Below are 27,918 nucleotides of genomic sequence, written 5' to 3'. Positions count from 1 at the left end.
ATATACATATACATGTCGACTAAAAAAAAAGGGGGGGGGGGGGGAAGAAACTTTGATCTTTAAAACCCTAGATACAATTAGGAGACTTGTTAGTGGTTAATTAAGGAAACAAAATAAACTTATATATACATACATATAAATCGACATACATATATATACATGTGGGAAATAAATTTTTGTATGCATATATATATATATATATATATATATATATATATATATATATATATATATATATATATATATATATATATATATATATATATATATATATATATATATATATATATATATATATATATATATACACGACATCATATACATATATATACTAAAACCCTAAACCCTAATTTGAATTATACTACTTTAATCAAAACCCTAGTTTTATTAAAAACCTAATTAATTATTAAACCCTAATTCATTAAACCTGACCCTAATTAATTAATAACACTTTAATTATTAAACCATAATCATTACCTAATCATTACTACATTAAATAAAACCCTAATTTACTAAACCCTAATTTATGAAACCCTAGGACATTAATTACTAAACCCTAGTTAATTAATTACTACTCTAATTAACTAACTCTAATTAATGAAACCCTAATACTACTTATACTATTAATTAACATGTATACACTATTACTATTACTAGCACCTATAACCTACTACTTATATTATAACACTTAAGAACGTTTTGGGATATGTATTAGAGATGTATAGATCTTCGAACTTTCTTGACGAATGGTTTCTACGAGGCTCTAGGCAGAGGGTTTGGATTTCCGTTTAAAGGGTCCTATGGCTCAAGCCCCTAGATCTGAAATGGCCATTCGAAGGGAAAGGGGTGATTGGAAGCTTATCTAATACAACAAGTATCCTAAAATAGAAAACACTCTTTAAGTAGAAACTTTCTAAGTATAGAAACTTACCAAAAAATAGGAAACTTTCTAAAAATGGAAACTTTCTAAAAATAGAAACTTACTAGGAATAGAAACTTAGTGAAACAAACTATACATAAACACGTACTTAAACTCAAACATGGGCAAAACACTTAACTACTCTTAAATGTCAATAGGTTGACTTTTCTGCTCACTCGTTCAACTCTCTATTCCGAGGAATAACACTCTCTCTACTTACTAAGGTGAATTCATAGCCCCTCTTTACTGCTAGCAAACTTACTTACTTTACTTGGGGTGAGACACATGCTGTTTTTACTTTTTACACTTTAGACACAAGTACCAAACTGTTAAACTATGCTATACCCGACTATGTCCGACTAAGTCCCTACAGTGATATTTTTAGTTGATGCGGCATGCTTAATTATTGGGGGTAGGCCTATCGGGAGTAATGTCCCCGATACATTTGACTAAGTCTTTGTATTACTTGATAATGAAATTAAAACCGACAAGGACAGACACAACTTGTCATGGGGCAAACTTGAACGTTTAGTCTAAATATCACGCTTTGGCATAACTTTAGATCCTGCGGGAGATCAACTTTACAAACTAAATCTTGTGGTCTAAAACAACGGTCAAACTTTTGTTAAACCTATGAACTTCACTCAACCTTTTTGGTTGACACTTTAGCATGTTTTGTCTCAGGTGCTGTCTGATTCACGCTTACTTATCTACTGCTTATGTGATGCTACTTGGACATAGGATCAAGAGATTATCGCATATTTTACTATTGCATTTAAACATTTACTTTATTCCTTTGTAACGACATTTCATTTTCCGCTGCGTACTCATTAAAGTTAATTTTCTCATTTAGTATTGTTCTCGTTATTATAATATGTTGGTATATTTTGGTATTAAGTCACATTTCGCCCATGCCCTAATTGGGGGTGTGATAGATTACAGCAGACAACACTTCTACGATAAAAGTCGAGAAGCAAGGCTATGTAATTCATCACTTTCGAAGTTCACGTTCAACGTCTTTAACGAACGGGCAAAAAGAGCTCAACGTTACAAAACAACATGTTATCACGAAGAACAAGGTATCTACAAGGTTCATTCAACTTATCAAAGAAGTGGTGAAGGTGGCACTGATTACACAGTGGAGTTTAAAAAGAAAAGGTGTTCATGTGGTATTTGGCAACACCAAAGATTACCTTGTTCTCATGCCATTTCCGTATGTAGCCATCTAAACGAGGATATAAATAAACAAATCAGTAAAAAGTATACAACTCCTACATGGAGAGAGCAATATAGCGATCATTTTAATCCATTAAGAGATGCGATATACTGGACACATATAGAATGGAAAATTATGGCCGATCCATCAAGATTGATTAAGCACAGGGGGCGGAAGCAATCAAAACGTATGAAGAACCAGATGGATGAACGTGAAAAGCAAGCTCCGAAGTGTGGTATATGCAGAACTGAAGGTCACAACAGGAATACTTGTCCACGTACTAGAAACCCATAGGTTTTCATTAGTAATTTGTTGTATTTAGTTTGTTGTACTTTGTTTCTTGTAGTTTGCTTCTTATGAAGTAACTTTAATTTATAAAAGGTCTAGGTGCATAATAGTATTCACCATGACTATCATACATCGTATCGAACTCTAGTGCGTCTTCAAAAACTCCAAATAAAACATACAACTCGATGTTTTCTGAAAGTATACACGCTTTCCCTACTAATGTATACCATTCTTCATCATAGCACATTGCTTCGGCTTCACTTGCTCCTGCTTTGTAGTAGTATATGTCCATTGAACGTGGATTCTTTGGTAGCTTTTCTCGAAGAAACTCATTCAACTTCTCCATATTAAAGCCCCGAACATCTACGTTATCAAACGTCATTTTAGGCCCTTTAGAGAGTTCCGTTTTACCATCGTTCCATTCAAAATCACAACCATGATACACGTCAATTGATACGTATTTCGAATTCATTTTTTGTTATGTATTTACGAAACAATCACAAATCACTTTTATATGCCCGAATCTACATATAACCGAAGTTTTAAAGTTCGGTTTCAGACCTATCAGAAAAAATCATGCAAAACCGATGTTTGAAACTTCGGTTTGTCAGGTACTAGACATGTCATAAAAAGCAATTAAAGAAATGTTACTGTTACCTTTTACTGTTCGGTAGCTTTTACTGAAACCGAACTTTAAAAGGTCGGTTTTTCAATTTTAACTACGCTATATAAACCGACATCTATTACAACAAACAGATGTATCACTCTATTCTCCCTTCTCCAAACATAAATTTTAATTTTGTAAACATAAACATGTCACAAATTCCTGTTCAAATTAATGTCTATTGGAATGGACAGTTTTCAACACACAAAAAAGTTTTACTATGGGTACAAATATAAGTACTTTCAAAATGTAGATGTTAGTCAGATGACAACAATTTCGAAGTTGTTTGAGTGGCTCAAAGAAAACATTACGATTGAACATTCGGGCGTGATGTTTTGGAATGAATGTAAAGGAAAATTCGAGTATCTTTGTGAGGAAGATGAATGGATTATGATAAAAAACGAAGCAATTGTGAAAAACCAACCTCTTCCATTGCATCTAATTTAATTATGTGTTAAATTTCTACGTGTTGTTTTAAATTATGTATTTTTATTTTCAAAAAAATGTAATCGTGATTCTGATATTAATAAAAGTGTTGTTCAAAAAATTTGTATTTGCATCTTACTAATATTAATATTTTATTGTCTGTAATGTTATTATATATTTTTAAAGTAATTTTAGCGTATGAAACTGTAAATTAACTATCAAAATCAAGTTATTTATAAAATTAGTGTTTAAAAAAAATAATACCAAAACCGAAGTTTGGAACTTCGGATTTGGTAAAACCGAAGTTCCAAACTTCAGATTAGGGTTTCTGCTGACACACCACCTAAAACCGAAGTTTGAAACTCCGAAAATGGCAAAACCGAAGTTCTAAACTTCCGTTTTACCATTTTTGCAACGAATTTTTCATTTTTTCCAGTTTTGAAAGTTGTTTAAAATTATTACCATTTTAGAAAAAAATTCATCAATAGAGGCCAAACTTTGTGTTTTAGTACATAGATATAATATAATATAATATAATATAAAATAAAATAAAATAAAATAAAATAAAATAATATAATATAATTAATAATTAAAGATAATTAATCAAGTTAGGTAATCTAGTTATCAGTATAGTCATTTACAAAACATTCAAACTTCATGAAAAAAGGTGTAGTTTTACTATACTTATGTTAGCATTAGAATATTACTCCAGAATTTATGACCAGATATAGCCCAAATGTACAGTTAAACTATAATATAGTTTTGGTACATTCCTTGAAATTATTAAATTTTTGTTATAATAGCTAATTTACCACCATAAGAGAACTCTTGAAGAAGATTAACAACAATAACAAAAGTAGCATAACAAAGAACTAAAGCACAAACAGCATGAAACACCATGTTCCATACATACACGATACACAAGACTAATTAATCATCATCATTCAACTCTAATTATCTTAACTCACCTGTGAATCCAATCATAACACCTTCAAAAGAAAGCTCGACTTCCATAAAACACACGCGAGCGGGTCCCATTTGGTGTATTCGTGTTGTTCTGATCCGAGCTCGAGTTTCCTGAACTCGTCTGCTGATCTTTTTCAATCTCCAATGGCAGCTTCATTTTAGCCAATGACTCTGTAAACTGCTGCATACTCTTCATATACAAATCCACAAAATCTTGCTGAACCACTTTTTGCTCCGGCTCGATGTTTACTTTTAACTCGTCTACTGAGTTACCAACCGAACCACCCTCAGCAGATAAATCAGATTCTCGAATCGCATATTTCGAGTCTTTATCAGAATCAGAAGATTCAACACTTGCAGCAGGAACAGAATCACACTGCGACCCATTTGTTGACACACTGGTCGGTGGCGAATTGGGTTTGGGATTCTCAGACCCAAAATGTGCACCATTTTCAGAGCTCAACTGGGTCTCATTTTCAGAGCTCGAGTGGGTTCCCTTTTCAGAGCTCAAGTGGGTCCCATTTTCAGAGCTCAAGTAGGCACCGTTTTCTGACCTCGTCTGATCATCTGTATCAGACGAGACTAAACTTACCGAGCGAATCTCATAATATTCCGAGACCATCATCTCGTTTTCATTCGCCATTTTGGGATCCGGGAACTCAAGTTTACCCAACTCCGATTGGTCAGTTACGCTAGTGGTCTTAGCTGGCGGCAATGGCGGCGAAATAGCAATTACATCCGGTGACACTCCAGTGTAGTGCAGCGAAAGCTGCACAAAACCCGAAGGAGAGTGAAAAAGATCATCTGTCGATAAAGTGAATTCCTTCTCGACTTTCCCATTTTCGACGATGACATCAGCAATCGGGATCAAAGCAAACCCTAGCAATTGATCTTGGAGATAGTTTCTAACTCTACTTAACATATAGATTTCACATTTAAGTGAAGCATCTACATTAGGTACATCGATACATAGGTTTTCGTTAAAAACGGGATTTTGTCCACCGCCATTTATTGTTTTTGTGGTGACCGATTTTTCGGGGTTACTAGTGAGGGAAATTTTTGCATAAACATCTTGTTTGTGATAAATACATATGTTTTGAATATCTCTAGCTTGATGAATGTAAACCTCAAGAACACCAAGTGATGACTCAGCTTTTTTGGATGTAAAACTCGGGTTCCTTGTAAAATGATCAAGATTATGCTTTTCGGGATCGGTATAAGTCGAAGTACTCTTCAATGGTGACACAACAGATTTAGGAGATTCCATAATTTTAAACCTATAGAAAAACAAGTATGAATATGAAATATATCAGAAACTGCAGTGCTTCTTCACATAGTTTAACTAGTCAAGATTTAGTTACTGCAAATTTACATAAGAATGATATATTTACAACTACAAGTTTTTAATACTGTGATTATCCAATTATTGGGACTATAAATAATGATTTTTCTAATAGTATTTCAGGTTAAGGTTTAAACTTTGAACTATTATGAGTAATAAAGTTGCATACTTTCATTCTACCTAATTTAATAGTTTATTTTCTAATAAGTGACTACAACAGTAAAACTCAAGCAAAGAAGCTCTTTTAGAAGCACTATTTTAAGCACTTAGAAATGATATCCAAACACCCCTCAATTAAATTAGCAAATCTAAAGCCAGTTCAACTAAAAACCACAAAATTGAGCAAGTTCTTGAGCAAAGTAAGCATTCATGATTCAAGATTATCAACAGAAAATGAATCAAACCAATAATTTAAACTCAAAACAACATAAATAATGCACAATTCAAAATCATACAGACTTCTTGAGCAAAGTAAGCAATCATGATTCAAGGTTATCAACAGAATATGAATTAAACCAATAATTTAAACTCAAAACAACATAAATAATGCACAATTCAAAATCATACAGACTTCATGATCATGATCAGCACAAAAACCTAACCTGAATTGAAACAAGAAATAGAAGGCTGAAAGTGAAAAGTGGAAGCAGAGTAGCAAACAACACAAAATCCTAATCTTGATCACCTAAAAACATGCATATATAGAGACCCACAAAATATTATTAACCCCAGTACCCAATGAACCTAATAGTAGCTTAATAAGCCCTGTTTTTCAATAAACAAAAACACAAAAATATAGCACAGAGCTCAATTCAGGAAATTAAAGAAGCATATACCAATAAAGTTGCCAACTTTACCTCAAAAACCAAAACCCCAGAATCCAAGAGAGCAAATACAGGGAAAAAAGGATAAGCTAAAACTACAAATAGATATAGATCTCATGTAATCATAACCTTTCAAATTTTACTTTACAGAAAAACATAAAAATCCAAGATTTTTCATTTTTATTAAAGTAGATTGAATAGTGAAAAGGGTAAAGCACAAAAAGGATAAAAGTATAGTCATTTATTACCTTTTTATGTACTAGATTCCAATTCCAATAAAGAGTAGTAAAATGTTGATGTTTTGATAAAATAAAATCTGGGTAGAATCAAAGTCGGAATTTTAATCACGGGTTTGAAAGAATGTAGGAAAATAGTGTGTGTTTGTGCGGTTGAATTTGAGGGTTGTGGTGGGTATCATTCTTTTTCAATATTCAAGTTTAAATAAATTGTCTGCCTGTTGATTAAATTAAATTAAAATAATGGTGGATTATTGTTACCGACATTGTTTACGGAGAAAAAGTTGACATACGGTGTCAACAATTCAACCTAATTTCGTAGTGGATAATATAAATATAAGTGAAAAATCTTTAATTCGAGGGATATTGAATATTTAATTCTTGCACTTAAACGTTTAGCACACAATGATAGTTGATTCATGTTTAAATGAAGGAACTGTGATTGATAGTAAGAGATGACTGTGTATAAATATTATCGGAATGGTGAATGATTGGAGTTTTTACGGATTTTTTTTCTTTTTGTTTAGGGTTGAATTCCAACTTCATTAAGTTGTCCCAATATTTTTTCTTTTTAAAGATTTTTTTTTTCTTTTTGTTTATGGTGAATAATTGCATTTTGTCTTCATTAAACTGCTTCAAAGATTGGCGAGCTTTTTGGTGAGGTGTTAGCCGTTACAAAATCATCCTCATCGGTGGGTAATATTAGCTCTCTTTTTGTGTTCATTAGATTAACGAATGCAAAACATATTCATTATACGGTTGAAGTTGATTGGTAAACTCAAGATGTGGTTAGCTTGGTTTGTAACGTTTTAGTGTCCGAAGTTTCGGATCTGCACAGACTGAATTATGTCTTCTTTGATGCTTTCAAACAACAGTTGCTAGAATCCACGAACTGCTTCGGGACATTGAATTGTTCGATTGATGATGGATCCATCGAAAATCACGGAACAGAGAACACGGTTCTCGGATGGTGTTTATACCGCGCTTTCGCCTTCGGTCTATAATGTGAATTTAGATGTTTACAAATGTGTGTAAATCCGTCTTCTGTTTTAGAATCAGATACAAGGGGTTTTAATGAGGATATTGCGATATCGGATGATATTAGTGTTAGTTTGAAGTTTGGATCGATATCCGATGATGTGGTTTCGATTGAAGTTCCAAATCGCTCGAACAAAGTGGTATTTTCCCCTTTGATCGGAGCGTCCAGTTATGTTTTATTAACCAAAAATGTTTCAATTATTGGCTCACTTGATCTGGGCGATTCCTCATCTAAGAAAGTAGACAAAGCTTCATCACATGTGGTGGATCATACTAATGTGCTCGTTTCTCCACCTAGTGATGTCGAGCAAGTTATGTTTATTGATATTCCACCTACTGTTGTGAGTAAGGGTGATATTGGTTCTAAAATAAATGGTGATCTTGGTCATAAGTTTGTTAGTCCGGAAGGAATTATGATTTCAAAAAATGTGCAATTGAGGGTAATATCGTCAAATTCATTAACGATCGTTAGTCAAAATTCGTTAAGTGCTTACATGTGCTTGACATGTGAGGGACAAAATTACAGAGTTGATCCCTGAACCTTATAAAAAAAGAATAATAAATATAAAAATTAAAATTAAAATAAATTTAATTTAGTTTTTGAATTTTAAATTTTTTGAATGTTTTACTTATTATCGTTTTTTTAAATAAAAATAAGAAGAATTTAGGGTGAATTACTATTAATAATATAATTAATAATTAATAGACAAAATTTGTCTTATTAGTTATGAATAGTACTATTTAATATTTCATTTTTCACACACTCAACCCTCTAACTTTTAATAAAATACAAATCGAACCCTCCCATTTTATAGTACTATTTAATATTTCATTTTTCACACACCCAACCCCCTAACTTTCATTAAAATACAAATCTGTAACAATCCAACCCGTTAACCAACCAATAACGCAGAAAAAAAAAATATTTTGCTGGTACAGCACATGGCGCGGCGCGCCATATGGCCGCGCGGCGCGCCAAAGTGGCCTGTCCAAAAAGTCATGAAATGCGAAAATGTTTGACCACTTCCCGACGTATTTAGACAAAACGCTTTTAACCATACATTAATATATGTAGAACTAACACGTTCCATTAATAAAATTAGTTTTACGAAGACCGGGCCCACATCGGCCGTTTTACGACTTTCGTACGAAAATACAAGTTTTCAACCACATGATTTGTAATACAAAATAAAGGTCGAGCATGGCGATTGGGGATACGCTACCCAATCCTAATCAATCCAAAAACAAGCCTTCTAAAGTAACTACGCGAGTCCACTAGTCCCCGCTTACCCGAGCCTCCGCATCCATGCAATCTATAAAAAAGTCAACAACGAGAGGGTAAGCTAACGCTTAGTGAATGATAACATACTACATACATATATATGTATAAAATGGACACGCCACACAAATATCAAATACCGCATACCGAAGCATCCAAGCATAAAGGCAAGCTAGTCTAAGCATACCGTAACATCACTAAGCAACAAGCTAACAATAAATAAAGTGAGTTCACCAACGACGATGTGAACAACGCCAATAAGCCACACCCGGAGGGTTAGCTACATCACAACAATTCATTAATATAAACAACATTATACGTATACAATATATATATATATATATATATATATATATAATATATATATATATATATATATATATATATATATATATATATATATATATATATATATATATATATATATATATATATATATATATATATATATAAATATCTCGAATAGCATAATTGCTTACGCTTACATCACAATAACCATGGTTAACCAAATCTTCGCAAGGGAATGACTTCGCGAAACAAGTCATCGATGTTCATAACATTCTTTAGTATACTTAACACCTCGTATCACTAAACCTTAGGGTGACACCTTAACACCTCGGTACTTCACCCCGAGTGGCATCTTAACACCTCGATGCTTCACTCATTATTTTACGGAGTGGTGTCTTAACACCTCGACACTACACCCCTAGGTGGCACCTTAACACCTCGATGCTTCACCCCGAGTGGCATCTTAACACCTCGATGCTTCACCCGTCAATTACTTAGAGTGGCATCTTAACACCTCGATGCTTCACTCCGAGTGGCGTCTTAACACCTCGACACATCACACGTCACATGAAACGTGGTGTCTTAACACCTCGACACTACACATTTCACGCTACCACAAATAGATATATTATATACCTACACATATAATTATTCCACCTATACGAGAAGCGAGCTCTACAAGCGAGAACCCCTTCTCCCGACCCGCACCCATCCTACACATACATATGCATATAGGATATTACCACTCACATTGTCGTCTTGAAGAATGCTACCGAATAATCTGCAACTCGTCAATGGAAAGTACCTATTCCATTATCACAAATTCAACAACACACTTAGATTGGATTTACAAACCAACCCAATTTGACACTTAGTGCAAATTTGACCCAAATGCACTTCCAAGTACAAACCGCGCCCAAAATTAACCAATAATCACTAACACAAGTGAGAATGGTCTTAATACGCCAATTAAACCCCATCATAGGTTTTAAATACCTATATTGCCCAAAATGACACTTAAACCCTAATTTGACCCATAAGAAGTCAATATCACGCCATTAGCAAGTTTTGACACCAAAACATATTTAACTCGGTTCTATGCTTCAACCTAATCCATTTTAAGTTTATAAACCTTATTAATTCGACAATTGGGTCATAATCATCACCAAACCCTAATTTTGACCCAAAGTCAAAATTAGTCAACCAACACACCTAAAAGTGTTCCAACACTTCCATAATCACTAAACCTAGTGATTAAACCCAATTACAAGTCCTAATCAAGGCCAATTTGTTCACCAACCCAAAATCCACCAACACTAACAATAAATCCGATTACTAGCTTCACTAAACCCACTTCATGAGTCTAAATGGGTTTATCAACAAATCAAGTTCAAACCCTAACTTTGAATAGCAAAATCAACAATGAAATTCGGAGTTAGAACTTACCAATACCGCCAAAATGATGCCGTTGACGAGTAGAACAACTTTAATGCTTGAGGTTTGACTCGAAACAACCTCCTTCTTCTCCAAATGGAGTTCTCTCTCACTAGAACTCAATCTCACTCTAGGGTTTGAGGATGGGAGTGTTTGATGAGTGAGATGTGATCCAAACTGATCAATGGATCAGTTTTGATGACCCCAAACCGACCCCAAGTGAAAAGACCAAAGTACCCCTCATTTAGACCTTTTAAAAAGGCTGAAAATTGCATCAGACGGGTTCGGCGCGCCGCGCCGAAAGGTGGAGCGCCGCTCCAACCTTCAGGTCAGTTTTCAGTTTCTTGTTTTGGCCATAACTTTTTGACCGTAGCTCCGTTTTTGATGAATCAAATATCGTTGGAAACGTGATAAGATTTCCTTTCCAATGGTAAGGCTTTGGAACATCAACACAAACTTTATTTGGGGTTGAAAGGATACGTACACACCTTGTCACTTCAGACAACGTTCGGTTTTCTTCGGCGTTCGAGCAAGCAACACGTAAACTTCATACACGCATCGTACACCATAAATACATTATGTACAATAAATATTTGGGTCTTACAACTCTCCCCCACTTAAACTCGATCACGTCCTCGTGATCTTCTCCACTTAACCAATCCGGACCTACTCAACGATCCTCACTCAAGTCCCAATACGAACTTTCCTAGACAATTCTTCCCAATGGATCACTTTTAACAACTATAATCGTCAACCGTGATTTATCAAAACCACAATCCGAGCACTAAAACCTGCTCAATTTCCCATATCGGGAAAAACTCAACCAACCTCGTACCGAGATATAAATTCCTTAGCGTACCTTTACCACGGACAACGCTAAAAGTGACCAAGTCTCAACCTAAAGTCAACAATCCGAACGTTGAAGATCGAACCACATGAATCCTCCCGGATTACTCTTACCGCTAAACATCCTTTGTAGTGCGCAATACAACCAATACGCCACTATCCTAACATCATAAGCAACGACTAAAACCAAAAGCGCCCAAAACGACTATGGCAACGCTAATCCTAAGGTGTCCAAAATCGACTATTGTCACACCCGTAACAACACGTGAGCGAAACACGGCTATCGCAATCACTAATCACACAACATGGTCCTCATGATCCCACCATCGGTGTATAAAACAACCAATAGATCACTCAACACCGGATGAAGTCAGCGGACCCCGAAGGTCATGCTCCACCAATCAAAAATACTATGATGAAGTCAGCGGACCCCGAAGGTCATGCTTCACCAATCACATACGTACTTTTGGCCTCGAACAACGAGTAGTGCAACATCACACTCTGTTACACTATAGTGAACCCTAACGGATACCACTAACCATCCACACAATCGAGCAAGAACCACCTATATCAAACATAGGTACAAAACAATAATTCTCTAAAAGAGAATCCGACACACACATCCCTTAACCGAGGGATTTCACCTTGCTTGCCAAACACGTCCATTATCTCTCAACGAGATTTACCACATTACCACCTTAGTGATAATTCAAATCCAAAATCATAAGTACAATTTAACCGAAATTGTACTCTACCACAATCGACCAAATCTAGGTCCCGACACAAGTTTCGGTTTACTAAAACATTGTCCGAAATCTCACACTAAAACCTCCTCGTGCAGGAGTGTAACTCCTCCACTTGGAATTACGTTCCATAACCGCATCTCGTACACCCGTACAATGCTACCAAAGGTAGAATTTACCAATAATTGGGTTCGCACGGCCCATCACCATGTCTTGCTCCAACTTTGAGCATACCAAGGATCCTAACCTATCCTTGAACATTTCGAACGAAAAGTGTACCACAAATTACACGAACTATACACTCGCAATTATCCAATTGCTTTAGTTTGTTGAATTTCACCCGATCACTCATGAACCTAAGGGTTTCACTTCGGTACCCTAAGTACAATGTAACCGCAACACAATCGGAGTCGAACACCACGCTAGTAGGTATAAAAGAGGCACCTAATGTCGCGTCACGTAGAATCCTTTACCAACATACGTTGAGATCCAAAACACTCGATTTCTCGGGTTTCATCCCACCCGTCGAACCTCATGGTTCATCAACTTTAACACTAGAGCGAACACGCTCTAACATCCGAACACCAAAACTCATTTCCATGGCTTGGTAGAGACATTTCCCAAATACTAAGGAATGCTTGGTTACGCCAAGTCTTACGCCCTTCGCCCGACAATCCAAAGTCACCATAGGGTACTTCCATTAGGAACGTCACCCATATCAATAACATGCACAACACAATTGAGACCTTAAGGGTCTCACTCGAACGAGCTAAACAACCCGATACCAACCAAAATGCCTAAGTACCCAAGGATTCACACCATAGAGTCAAGGCACAACACACCACTTATACGCTCTGCTGAGAGCAAACCGGAACCATAAACGTAAACCGCCCGCTTGCTACAAATTATCTCCAACGGAGAATAAAGTTTATCTAAGACTTACGCACATACCGTATGTTATTACAAACGAATGACATATGATTTCGTACTAAAAGTACCTGATGTAGCGCTGTTGGGCTTCCGTGCTCCACTTCCCATCATATATTCGCGCTCTAACCTCCTAACCCGATCGTCATGCGATTCGGAACACTCTGACTTCCGGTGTCCCTCCATCCGGCAAATGAAACACCTGATTGAGCCTAAAGGCACTACCGTACAATCTTGTGCCAAATGACCCCGTTCCCCACACTTAAAGCACGTAAGCTTGTAACCCTTCTTACTCTTCTTCTTCACATTCCCGACGCCTTCAGGCGTACTTCGTGCCCTCTTACCATGAGCACCGTGTAATCCTAACCTTGCAAGTACATCTTCATCATCGCTACCTCGAGGTTTGGGAAACCTCTTTTCAAACTCTTCCTTTACAACTTTAGTCACTTGGTCTCGGACCACTTTCGTCATTTGTCCTTCGACCAACTCCTTGGTTACTTCTCTAACTCTGCCGGTGAAAATCGAGACATATCGTTCAAACACAGCCTCAATCTTTAACGTTAACTCATCCTTCCCTTCGTGAATAGGCTCACTCGTTCCGCATCCATCTTCCGTTTTCATTCTAAGGAATGCAAACGATTAGATCACGAACGTATAAACCACACGCACAACACCGTCCCATCTTGCTAAACACTCGTCGTACATCACTTGCTAGACACGATTTCCACCCGTAATAAGGTTTGCAAGTCCTTATTACGCATACACGCCGTATCAGCTCGTTAGTACAACGACCGCCTCGCTCGATGATATATGCAACCGCAACATAAACAAAGCACAAACCAAATCCTACGCGATATAAACACACGCGAGAATTATTATCACATCACAATAATATATTAATAATATCCGCATTACTAATATACACGTTAGTCAATCTATAAACAAGGCACTAACTAAAACCCATTCCGACCCGTAATCCTACAAGTCCCGCAACAATTAAGCACACACACAAGTCTAAGTCTAGGCACCTATCTCAAGTCACCTAAATCCCTTAGACCATGCTCTGATACCACTTGTAACGACCCAACCCGTTAACCAACCAATAACGCAGAAAAAAAAAATATTTTGCTGGTACAGCACATGGCGCGGCGCGCCAAAGTGGCCTGTCCAAAAAGTCATGAAATGCGAAAATGTTTGACCACTTCCCGACGTATTTAGACAAAACGCTTTTAACCATACATTAATATATGTAGAACTAACACGTTCCATTAATAAAATTATTTTTACGAAGACCGGGCCCACATCGGCCGTTTTACGACTTTCGTACGAAAATACAAGTTTTCAACCACATGATTTGTAATACAAAATAAAGGTCGAGCATGGCGATTGGGGATACGCTACCCAATCCTAATCAATCCAAAAGCAAGCCTTCTAAAGTAACTACGCGAGTCCACTAGTCCCCGCTTACCCGAGCCTCCGCATCCATGCAATCTATAAAAAAGTCAACAACGAGAGGGTAAGCTAACGCTTAGTGAATGATTACATACTACATACATATATATGTATAAAATGGACACGCCACACAAATATCAAATACCGCATACCGAAGCATCCAAGCATAAAGGCAAGCTAGTCTAAGCATACCGTAACATCACTAAGCAACAAGCTAACAATAAATAAAGTGAGTTCACCAACGACGATGTGAACAACGCCAATAAGCCACACCCGGAGGGTTAGCTACATCACAACAATTCATTAATATAAACAACATTATACGTATACAATATATATATATATATATATATATATATATATATATATATATATATATATATATATATATATATATATATATATATATATAAATATCTCGAATAGCATAATTGCTTACGCTTACATCACAATAACCATGGTTAACCAAATCTTCGCAAGGGAATGACTTCGCGAAACAAGTCATCGATGTTCATAACATTCTTTAGTATACTTAACACCTCGTATCACTAAACCTTAGGGTGGCACCTTAACACCTCGGTACTTCACCCCGAGTGGCATCTTAACACCTCGATGCTTCACTCATTATTTTACGGAGTGGTGTCTTAACACCTCGACACTACACCCCTAGGTGGCACCTTAACACCTCGATGCTTCACCTCGAGTGGCATCTTAACACCTCGATGCTTCACCCATCAATTACTTAGAGTGTCATCTTAACACCTCGATGCTTCACTCCGAGTGGCGTCTTAACACCTCGACACATCACTCGTCACATGAAACGTGGTGTCTTAACACCTCGACACTACACATTTCACGCTACCACAAATAGATATATTATATACCTACACATATAATTATTCCACCTATAAGAGAAGAGAGCTCTACAAGCGAGAACCCCTTCTCCCGACCCGCACCCATCCTACACATACATATGCATATAGGATATTACCACTCACCTTGTCGTCTTGAAGAATGCTACCGAATAATCTGCAACTCGTCAATGGAAAGTACCTATTCCATTATCACAAATTCAACAACACACTTAGATTGGATTTACAAACCAACCCAATTTGACACTTAGTGCAAATTTGACCCAAATGCACTTCCAAGTACAAACCGCGCCCAAAATTAACCAATAATCACTAACACAAGTGAGAATGGTCTTAATACGCCAATTAAACCCCATCATAGGTTTTAAATACCTATCTCGCCCAAAATGACACTTAAACCCTAATTTGACCCATAAGAAGTCAATATCACGCCATTAGCAAGTTTTGACACCAAAACATATTTAACTCGGTTCTATGCTTCAACCTAATCCATTTTAAGTTTATAAACCTTATTAATTCGACAATTGGGTCATAATCATCACCAAACCCTAATTTTGACCCAAAGTCAAAATTAGTCAACCAACACACCTAAAAGTGTTCCAACACTTCCATAATCACTAAACCTAGTGATTAAACCCAATTACAAGTTCTAATCAAGGCCAATTTGTTCACCAACTCAAAATCCACCAACACTAACAATAAACCCGATTAATAGCATCACTAAACCCACTTCATGAGTCTAAATGGGTTTATCAACAAATCAAGTTCAAACCCTAACTTTGAATAGTAAAATCAACAATGAAATTCGAAGTTAGAACTTACCAATACCGCCAAAATGATGCCGTTGACGAGTAGAACAACTTTAATGCTTGAGGTTTGACCCGAAACAACCTCCTTCTTCTCCAAATGGAGTTCTCTCTCACTAGAACTCAATCTCACTCTAGGGTTTGAGGATGGGAGTGTTTGATGAGTGAGATGTGATCCAAACTGATCAATGGATCAGTTTTGATGACCCCAAACCGACCCCAAGTGAAAAGACTAAAGTACCCCTCATTTAGACCTTTTAAAAAGGCTGAAAATTGCATCAGACGGGTTCGGCGCGCCGCGCCGAAAGGTGGAGCGCCGCTCCAACCTTCAGGTCAGTTTTCAGTTTCTTGTTTTGGCCATAACTTTTTGACCGTAGCTCCGTTTTCGATGAATCAAATATCGTTGGAAACGTGATAAGATTTCCTTTCCAATGGTAAGGCTTTTTAACATCAACACAAACTTTATTTGGGGTTGAAAGGATACGTACACACCTTGTCACTTCAGACAACGTCCAGTTTCCTTCGGCGTTCGAGCAAGCAACACGTAAACTTCATACACGCATCGTACACCATAAATACATTATGTACAATAAATATTTGGGTCTTACAAAATCGAACCCCCTTTTATAGTACTATTTAATATTTCATTTTTCACACACACATCCCCTAACTTTCATTAAAATACAAATCACCTATATTCTAAAATATTATTTATCTCATCACTAACACTAAAAATATTGAATAATGACACTCACCATGCTATTACTGTGCTACTTTTTTTTTGTTGTCTAAAACGATAAAAAAGCAACTTTCATAAAAGGAACAACCCTTCAATGCTACCAAAAGATGTCGAAAAATATTCTTTTTTACAAAATAGATCAACTAACTTAAAAAAAAAACCCAAACGCTAAAAGAAGCAACTTTCACAAAGGAACGACCCTTCAATGTTAGATGTCGAATTTTTATTTTTTTTACAAAATAGATCAACACTTTTTTCTTAACTCGCATTCAAAACGGAGCCTCCGACACGAAGCGAGGGCTCCACAACTAGTTTAGACTATTTGGTCTCATGAAAATACAATAGATTTATACCTAAATAAATCTGAGATAACAAATACATGTTGCTTTAAGAGAATATATTACAATTGCAGTCCCTGCACTATTACAAAAAACAAAACATGTATAAAATAATAAATATTGAAATAAACTCTTACCAAGTTTTACCTTTCACGAATATGCCCCCAAAGGTCTAAATACTTCACAAAAATGATCCTGCTGATTAATAAGAAACGGTATGGACATGTTAATTTGATACTTTAACCATTCCCCCTCAAATGAAGCATGGAACACATCAAAATGAAGCTTATCACACAGAAACATAAGGTGTTTAGTGTTGGAGGTTTTAATAAAACTTTCGTGTAGGGCAAAATAACCGATAGCCGGATAAATTACTGAATCGTGGTATCACTTTCCAAAAGTAATTATTCGACCCTTGTTTCCTGGGTTACACGAATATCACTTTGGGATAAGATAGAGATTAGTTCTTGTTATTGGCAGTAAACAAGAACTCTTTTTGCATAAGAGTATTAATGTGTTTGTGTGTGTTTATTCTCATTAATGATAGTCCATATTTATAGGCACCTAAAAACAAGTATTATTCCACGATGGAGATGTTTCACCTACTCCACGATAGAGATGTTTCACTAACTCCACGATGGAGATGTTTGACTAACTCTACGATGGAGATGCTTCACTAACTCCACGATGGAGATGTTTCACCTACTCCGCGATGGAGATGTTTCACCTACTTCGCGATGGAGATGTTTCACCAACTTTTTAACAGCAAAAGTGGGTGCATGAATAATACTTCCGTAATCACTCAAATTTGTGATAATGAAAAACCACTTTCGGGTCCGGGTAATCTATCACTTAATGGGTGTACACTCCGTACCTCCTAACTCATTTACAAGTGTAGATTAAATCCCTCAATTACACTAAATTTTCAACAATCCTCCCCAATTTAGTGCAATTCGTTTCATGAGAATTAAACAAATTAAAACAAAAACTCATGCATAAATGAAAATATCTTGAAGATTGAATTTTCACCTTAGTACATTAAACATTCCAAATATTCGAGAATCGGGGTGTTCTAAAAATTGAACCCTTCAACCCATTTGAATAACTGAAAATAATATACACATAAGTTATCAAATACTCTAAAGCTATCCTGACACTTTACAAGCCATGTCTCCATATCCTTTCATGAATGTATCTAAAGCAAAAGTCCAAGCTTTGTTAAAGCGGCAAAACTTCACATTCACATAGGTACTTCATTTCAGTCATGCACCTGCTCATGCACTTTTTCAAATGAACTATTAAGAAGCTAGACTTCAACCCCACCTTCAGCAGGTCCGAGTACATACCTTACCTTGGGATGATATAAAATTTATGTACTCCAAATTTCTAAGTATAAGCCTTCCACATTGAATTCAGCTTCTGATTTTCATCAGAAGGGAATTGGGTATCTTATAATTAGAAATTTATGTGGACTTTAAACCCATCCCCATAGCAGACTTGTCAACCAAGTCTCTTGCCAATTCCTTCGTCAAGTGATCAGCTAAATTTTGTTGTGACCTCACGAACACTATAGAAATCACCCCATTCATGATAAGTTCACGAATCATGCTATGTCTGACACCTAAGTGTCTAGACTTCCATTGTACATCTGGCTATAAGCCTTTCCCAATGTCGCAACACTATTACAATGAATAGACATGGGTGCTATAGGTTTAGGCCATAATGGTATCTCATGAATCAAGTTTCTAAGCCATTCTGCTTCTTTACCAGCAGCAGCTAAAGCAACAAACTCAGATTACATCGTTGAATTGGTAATACATGTTTGCTTCTTAGAATCCCATGAAATAGCACCTCCCCCAAGCAAGAACACCCAACCACTCATTGAAGAATGATCTTCAATATTGGTTATCCAACTCGCATCAGAATATCCTTCTATTACCGAAGGAAACCGATTGTAAGATAAACTATAGTCCATAGTTTTCTTCAAGTACTTCAGTACCCGCCTAATTGCTTGCCAGTGATGAGTACTAGGATTACTAGTATATCTACTCAGTTTTCCCACTGCAAAAGCAATATCCGGCCTTGTACAAGTCATGGTGTGTATCAAACAGCCAATCACCTGAGAATACTCAAGTTGTGATACAGCTTCACCTTGATTAGGCATAAACTTCTCCTTTGGATCCACAGGGGTACTCACGAGAGTACATTCAAAGCAATTGAACTTTTTCAACACCTTCTCAATATAATGAGATTGGTAAATCGAAATTCCTTTGCTTTCACATTTGATCCTAATGCCAAGGATAACGTCAGCCTCCCCCATATCTTTCATGGAGAATATTGATTACAAAAATTCTTTTGTTAAATCAACCTGACTTTGGTTAGTCCCAAAGATTAACATGTCATCAACATATAGACCAATTATAACTCCTTTACCAGAATCATCAAATTTACTATATACACATTTATCTGCTTGGTTTAATTTAAAACCATTAGATAAAACCACTTCATCAAACTTCTGATGCCATTGCTTAGGTGCTTGTTTCAAACCATATAAGGACTTCACAAGTTTGCACACCTTGCCTTCATTTCCTGGCATGACAAAGTCCTGAGGTTGGTTCATATAAACCTCCTCATCCAAATCACCATTCAAGAATGCTGTCTTCACATCCATCTGGTGAATAACCATATTGTGAATTGTAGCCAAAGCAATCAGCAGTCTAATGGTAGTGATACGTGCCACAGGAGCATAAGTATCAAAATACTCAATTCCAGACTTTTGTCTAAAGTCTTGAATGACTAACCTTGCTTTGAACTTTTCAATAGTTCCATCCACCTTCATCTTCTTTTTGAAGATCCATTTGCAACCCAAAGGTTTGCAACTTGAAGGTAGATCAGCTAACACTCAAGTGTTATTGCACATGATGGAATCCATCTCATCATTAATTGCCTCTTTCCAGAATGCAACATCCTGAGACCTCATTGCTTCATCATATGTTTTGGGATCATCATCAACATTGAAACAATACGAATATTGGGTAGAAACATCATCTCTGGAACCTTCAACTAAGTATAGTTGAAAATCTGGTCCAAATGATTTAGGTTTCCTTTCTCTTTTGCTTTTCCGAAGCTCAAGTGACTGATCAACAGCCTTTTTAGAGACTTCATCATTACAATCCTTGTTGATTCCATTGTTACTTGGAATCATATTCTTTGGTCTATGTATAGATGAAAATTGATTTTCATCAAAGATTGCATCCCTTGAATCAATCACAGAATTGATTAAGACAAACTCATTAGGCTCTATTACATAGAACCTATATGCCTTGGAATGTTCAACATATCCAACAAATATGAAATCTATACCTCTTTCACCTAAAATTTTCTTCTTGGGATCAGGCAGTCTTACGACCGCCCTACAATCCCATACCCGAAGATAATTCAAGTTAGGTTTCCTTTTATTCCAAAGTTCATAAGGTGTAATCCTGTTTCTTTTGTTAGGAACTCTATTAAGCAAATAACAAGCTGTTAACATAGCTTCCCCCCAAAATCCTTCACTTAAACCCGAATAGGATAACATGGAATTAACCATTTTCTTGAGGACCCTATTCTTCCTTTCAGATATACCATTTTATTGTGGAGTATAAGGAGCAGTGGTCTCATGGATAATACCAACGGATTGAAAATACGATTGGTCAATGTATTCACCTCCCCTATCCGTTCTAAGTCTTTTAATCAAAGCCTTTTGTTGTAATTCTACTTCAGTTTTAAATATTTTAAATTTATCTAATACTTCATCCTTAGTATGTAACAAATAAACATAGCAAAACCTAGAAGCATCATCAATAAAAGTCACAAAATATTTCTTGTTCCCTAAAGTAGGAGTAGCATGCAAATCACATAAATCACTATGTATTAATTCCAAAATTTCAGTATCACGATGTACATTTTGAAATGGTTTTTAGTGATCTTTGTTAACATACACGTTTTACACTTTTAATTTTTCATGTCAAAGGCCGATATTAATCCATCTTTAGACATATCTTGCATTCTTTTAAAGTGTACATGTCCTAGTCTAGCATGCCAAAGTGTAGAATTATTTATGCTAGAAGTAGATATAAAAGCAAAATTAACATTCAAGTGATTAATGTTAAGTCTAAACATTCTATTGCATAAATAACCAAAACCAACAAACATACCATGTTTTGACAAAACAAACTTATCAGATTCAATCACTTGTTTATAACCACAACAATTTAACACACTACTGAAAACCAAATTTTTCCTTATTTGTGGTACATGCAAAACATCAAACAAACAAACAGTTTTTCCAGAACTAAAACACAAATCCACACTTCCACGTCCATGAACAGAGGCTGTTAGAATTGATCCATCAGTCGCGGACTCGTAATTCTTGAACCAAAATCTATCCTTGCATAGGTGGGTGGTAGCTCCCGAGTCAACCCACCACGCGACATCATCATCCTGCATAAAATAAGCCTCATATATATATGAAACATAATAATTCTTATTTGAATTATTAAATATATTCTGACCTTTTGAGTTGTGGTTGTTTAAACCATTTCCCGAACCGCTTGTGCTAGGTCCTTTGGCATTATTATTACTAAAAATAACCTTGCAATCCCTTTTCTTGTGTCCAGTTTTACCACACTTCCAACAAGTCAATTTAGACTTCTTATTCGGATTAGCCTTGTTATAACCTTGATGTTTACGTTTGCCCTTTTTGTCATTATTACCAGTGAACTTTTTATGTTCCACCATATTGACAACAGGCGTACCAGCAACTTCGTTGCTCTTTGTCTTGTCATTATCCTGCAACCTGAGGGATTCCTCAACACGCAGATGACTACCCAACTCAACAAGAGTTAACTCCTCCTTCATATGTTTCAAAGAATGTTTAAATTCTTTCCAAGATGGAGGTAGTTTATCAATTATGCTTGAGACTTTAATAGACTCATCCATATTCATTTTATGTTGTGTGAATTGACCAAGTATACGAATGAGCTCATTGTATTGTTCCAAGACCGGTCTAGAATCGACCATCTTGTAATTATTAAAATTACTCACAAGGAACTTTTTACTAGAAGCATCCTCAGACATATACTTGGTTTCCAAACAGTCTCATAGTTCTTTAGCAGATTCAACATTTTGGTAAATATCAAAAAGGGAATCAGCCACACCATTGAGGATTAAACCTCTAGCGATGTAGTCATCGTTCTCCCACTTGCACCTTTTCCGAATTTGTTCAACAGTGGCATCATCACCATGATCTTCAGGAATTGGTGTGCTGAGTACGTACACCACACTCATGCTGCTCAGAAAGAAGTGCATCTTCTTTTGCCATCTCCTAAAATCAATTCCCTCAAACTTATCAAGTTTGGAGAAATTCGCCGTCATGTGTTTCATCGTAGCCGCCATCGATTATAACAGATAATTACTTTCGATTGTTGGAGGTTTTAATAAAACTTTCGTGTTGGGCAAAATAATCGATAGCCGGATAAATCACTGAATCGTGGTATCACTTTCCAAAAGTAATTATTTGACCCTTGTTGCGTGGGTTACACGAATATCACTTTGGGATAAGACAGAGATTAGTTCTTGTTATTGGCAGTAAACAAGAACTCTTTTTGCATAAGAGTATTAAGGTGTTTGTGTGTGTTTATTTTCTTGAATGATAGTCCATATTTATAGGCACCCAAAAACAAGTATTATTCCACGATGGAGATGTTTCACCTACTCCACGATAGAGATTTTTCACTAACTCCACGATAGAGATGTTTCACTAACTCCATGATGAAGATGTTTCACTAACTCCACGATGGAGATGCTTCACTAAATCCACGATGGAGATGTTTCACCTACTCCGCGATGGAGATGTTTCACCAACTTTTTAACAGCAAAAGTGGGTGCATGAATAATACTTCCGTAATCACTCAAATTTGTGATAATGGAAAACCACTTTCGGGTCCGGGTAATCTATCACTTAATGGGTGTACACTCCGTACCTCCTAACCCATTTACAAGTGTAGATTAAATCCCTCAAATACACTAAATTTCCAACACAACATTTAGTAGAAAGAATTTTGGTAAACAAGTCTTCAACATTTTTAATAGAATCAACCTTTAAGATTTCAATAACTTTCTTGCTTAACTTCACCCTAACTAAATGAAGATCCACCTAAAAATGTTTAGTTCTTTCATGAAATACTAGATTAGAAGCAACAAGTATAGGAGACTTGTTATCATAAAATATTTTAACAAGTACCAAATTAGGCACACCTAGATCAAACATAACTTTTATGATCCACTATAATTCACATGTAACAAGCCCCAAAGCTCTATATTCAGCCTCAGTAGATGATCTAAAAACTGTGTTTTGTTTTTATGCTTTTTCAAGCAATTAAATTATCACCAAGGTATACACGAAAATCAGTTATAGATTTCAAAGTTCTTTTTGCGGTATAAAAATTTTGAAAACAAAATTCATTTACCTCGTTCATGTTTTAAATATCTTAAAAAACTCAAAGCTCTTTTTATATTAGAAGATAAGGATGTATGCATAAATTGACTCAAGCACTGCACAACATATGAGATGTCAAGCCTAGTACGTGTGAGATAAATCAATTTACCTACAAATTATTGATATTTGGTAATATTTATAAGAGTTAAATCACTCTCACTTCTAGTATCTAAATAAGAAATAACAATATTTTGTTCTAAATGAGTTATAACAGGTTTATAACCTAAACACCGTAGTCAAAAAGTAATTTCATACAATACTCTCTTTTGAAATACGAAGTCCATTTTGAACTCAACAACTTCAACACCAAGAAAGTACTTAAGTTTTTCTAAGTCCTTAATCAAGAACTTAGTACTTAAGAACTTATTAACTTTATAGATCTCAAACAGATCATTACTTGTGATGATAATGTCACCAATATACACAAATAAAGAAATAATAACACTATCGATAACATCTCAATCAGATCATTACAAGATCATTACTTGTGAGATTATGTGCACTTTCACAATTTTGGATATATCTCACTCATGAACTAGGATTGAGGTGATTCAAAAGCCTATACCACCATAACTCTAGCCCAGACGACTTCACCAAAATTCTAAAAAGTGGAGGGATGCGCCGCATCTGGGTCTAGTAACAGATTCTGGAAGATTTGTGAAGTTGACAGAGTGAATGTGTAATATTGTTATAAACGGGTTTTAACCCCAAAATGTGAAAGGAAGCCTCATTTTTTAGTCTTAAAGATTCCAAAAATGCTCTCTTTCTAGTGTGAGAGTTTAATGATAGAAAGTGAAGAAGATGGAGAATAACGGTGCAATCTTGACCCATTTTGTGTGTTTCTGGTTCCTACAAGCTAAGGCTTCCCTCAAACACTTATGGTAAGTTTTAGTCTGAATTCTATTGCTCCTGATTTTTGAATTCAAGAAGGGTTAGGGTTTGATGATGAACATAAACCTAATATTTCTTGTTTGTGGGTTGATGTGTTGTAAGGAAATGTGCAAGTAAGCACTTAGAAGTGGGATTGGGTAATTTATTATTTATGGCTAGTGAATTGTATAAGGAACCCTAACTTTAGTTTTATTATTTTTACCTTCTTTGGTTATATGCGATGAGGATTTAGTGAATGTCATGTCATAACCTTTATCACATATTTTATCAAAACTTAGCAAATTAAAACTTAGGTTCTTAATATGCAAGACATCCTCAAGAGTAATTTTATAGTTAGTGATGTTACCTTTACCGACGATTTTACCTCGTACATCGTCACCAAAGATTACGTCACCACCGTTATGTTCTTTGTACTTTGTGAAGAAGTCTTTGTTCCCCGTCATGTGCATTGTACATCCACTATCGATTATCCAATCTTCTTCTTGTACAACATCATTTAGGCAAACCTTTATTTTGTTAATTAATATCTTTGGTACCCAATTTTTATTGGGTCCGGGATGATTAGCATAAAAAATTCCTATTCTAACCCATCTTTTTACGACTTTAGCGTTGTGGTTTCTTTTGAGTTGGGCCTTAGTTTCAAGGGTTTTCTTCCTAGGGTTTCTTGAGTGGATAGTTTTACTTTCTAAGAAATTCTTCTAGAGTTGTTTAACTTCTTTGAAAAATTTTAATTTTTGAAGATTGGCTTGCGGTCGACTCCACGGCTTTGCCGTGATTCGACCGAATGCCTTCTGTGATGTTTGGACTATCTTGAGACTTAACAAACACTATAGGTTGTTGTTTTGATGATTTTATTTTGAGAGAACTTTCTTTAAAACCTAACCCATGTTTGTTATTGCTTGACCTTTGAGCACTTAGAATGTGTTCCAACACTTTACCACTTTTATCATATATTGAAAATTTGATTTTATTTTCAAGTAGTTTAAAGGTTTTGTTAAGTGCTTTATTTTCATGTTGTAGAAAATCACAAGTAAGGCATTTTCGTGAGTTAGTTATTCTTTTCTTGAGCTTAGTCACTTCTAACTTAAGTAAGTTGTTTTCCGTTTTTAGGTTAGTGTTACTAGTGCTAACTATACTATTTAGATCGCAAAGCTTAATGAAATTATCAATATTAAATTCAAAAGAATTTGGAAGAACCTCCTTGTCGATTTATTCGACTAGGCGTGCTTCATCATCTCCTTCTAAGTTTGGAGCTTCAACGGCCATGAGGCATGTTTACCTTTCCTTCTTCTTGTGTCTCATTTTCTTCATCGTACCATGCACGTCCAAGAAACGCCTTCTCATTCTTTCTTTTGGGACATTCACTTATCAAATGATTTGGTTCACCACATCCATAACATTTCCTTACGAACTTCTTCTTGGAGTCAAAAGGTACCTACTTTGAGTCCATTGGAGGTCGGACGTGATTTCAGAGTCTTCGGTAGATTTTTTTGGATGATCGAAAAATAAATTCAAGTTGTTCATCATCGTTTAGGATATCATCTTCATCCTCTTTGTATTCTCTTTTTTCACTCGCTTTGGCCTTCAAAGCAATTGACTTATTCTTTTTTTTCTTAACTTTGTCCGCTTCTTCATCCTTGTCTAGGATGACCTCATGGACTTTGAGATTTTCAATGAGCTCATCAAGAGACAATTTTTCCAAGTCCATTGACTCGTCTATTGCCATCACTTTGGGTCTCCATTTTGAGGGCAATGCTCTTAAGAATTTTCAAACATATTGATTATTCGTGTAGATAGTACCTAGACTTTCATATTTGAACAAATATTGTTAAATCTAGAATAAGCGATATCAATTTTCTCATCATCTGAGATAACAAATTGTTCATATTGAGCTACTAGTAGTTCAATTTTATTTTCAGTGACTTGCACATTTTCTTGATGAGTAATTATTAAACTATCCCATATTTCCGTTGCACTCTTAAGCATAAGAACCCTTTCATATTCTTTTCTAGGCAAGGCATTAAATATGACAAGTTTAGCTTGATAGTTTTTCCCTACATCCATTTTATTTTCTTTAGACCAACTATCTTCAGGTATAATTATTCTAGTTTTCCTATCCTCACTAACTTGGAATGGAACATAATCACCCATAGTAATGATTTTCTAAACATCTATGTCTTTTGCACGGACATAAGTTTCAAATCTTTGTTTCCAATAGCAAAATTCTTCACTCTCAAGTAGTGGAGGTCTTTGCATATAGGAACCTTCACTATAGCTCAAGTTCTCAAATTTTTGTTCCATGATCTTTAACTCAAAAGTTTGCAAAAATTAATTTTATTCTTAAAAATAACAATTATAGCAAAACGTTCAGAGCAACCGCTCTGATACCAATTGTAAGTAACTAGAGGGGGGGGGGGGTGAATAGTTACTTAATTCAATTTTAAAACTTTTTCGATTTAGAACTTGAGATTACTATAGTGTGATATGATTTGTTTATTCACAGGTAAAGTAAATGCAAAGATAAGGGATAAGAGAACAAATATGGAGATTTATAGTAGTTCGAGAAGATGTAAACTAATCTTCCTTGATCCACTTTTAAATTCTAACAAATTGAGAGTTAGTTTCACTATGATGATCCAAACTCGGTGAAGTGTCCGGATATAATACTAGCTCCTTGATAATCTGTAACTTATGAACCCTTACGTCCCTTTGAAGAATTCACAATCACCAAATGCTCTTACCACAAGACCCTAATGCTTCCACTAAGTGAAACGTCGCCTATCTTCTAGATCCCTTTAAGAAGACAGTTTACAAGTAAACTCATAACTAAGTTTACAATCGCTCTT

At 35.7% G+C, this 27,918-nt stretch overlaps 2 protein-coding genes across 4 annotated transcripts; both read right to left on the bottom strand.

The window, feature by feature from the left end:
- Positions 1-4,382: 4,382 nt before the first annotated feature.
- On the bottom strand, positions 4,383-7,039 carry LOC139897800 (uncharacterized). Of its 3 annotated transcripts, XM_071880500.1 has the most exons (3): positions 6,679-6,703; positions 6,424-6,506; positions 4,383-5,756 (listed from the first exon to the last, which is right to left on the bottom strand). In XM_071880500.1, the coding sequence occupies exon 3, from the start codon at positions 5,744-5,746 to the stop codon at positions 4,505-4,507; it is 1,242 nt and encodes a 413-aa protein (XP_071736601.1). In that variant the 5' UTR covers positions 5,747-5,756; positions 6,424-6,506; positions 6,679-6,703; the 3' UTR covers positions 4,383-4,504. The 3 variants fall into 3 exon arrangements, with proteins under 3 accessions (XP_071736601.1, XP_071736600.1, XP_071736599.1); XM_071880499.1 differs by lacking the exons at positions 6,424-6,506; positions 6,679-6,703 and adding an exon at positions 6,894-7,039; XM_071880498.1 differs by lacking the exon at positions 6,424-6,506 and having other exon boundaries at positions 6,679-6,803.
- A 19,833-nt stretch (positions 7,040-26,872) lies between these two features.
- On the bottom strand, positions 26,873-27,223 carry LOC139901424 (uncharacterized). The gene has a single exon (XM_071884142.1). The coding sequence runs from the start codon at positions 27,221-27,223 to the stop codon at positions 26,873-26,875; it is 351 nt and encodes a 116-aa protein (XP_071740243.1).
- Between the last annotated feature and the right edge of the window lie 695 nt (positions 27,224-27,918).

This window comes from Rutidosis leptorrhynchoides, chromosome 3, assembly GCF_046630445.1.
Source record: "Rutidosis leptorrhynchoides isolate AG116_Rl617_1_P2 chromosome 3, CSIRO_AGI_Rlap_v1, whole genome shotgun sequence".
Taxonomy (NCBI): Eukaryota; Viridiplantae; Streptophyta; class Magnoliopsida; order Asterales; family Asteraceae; genus Rutidosis; species Rutidosis leptorrhynchoides.
The sequence above is the reverse complement of the archived record's forward strand: the minus strand, read 5'-3'. Positions and strand labels throughout refer to the sequence as shown.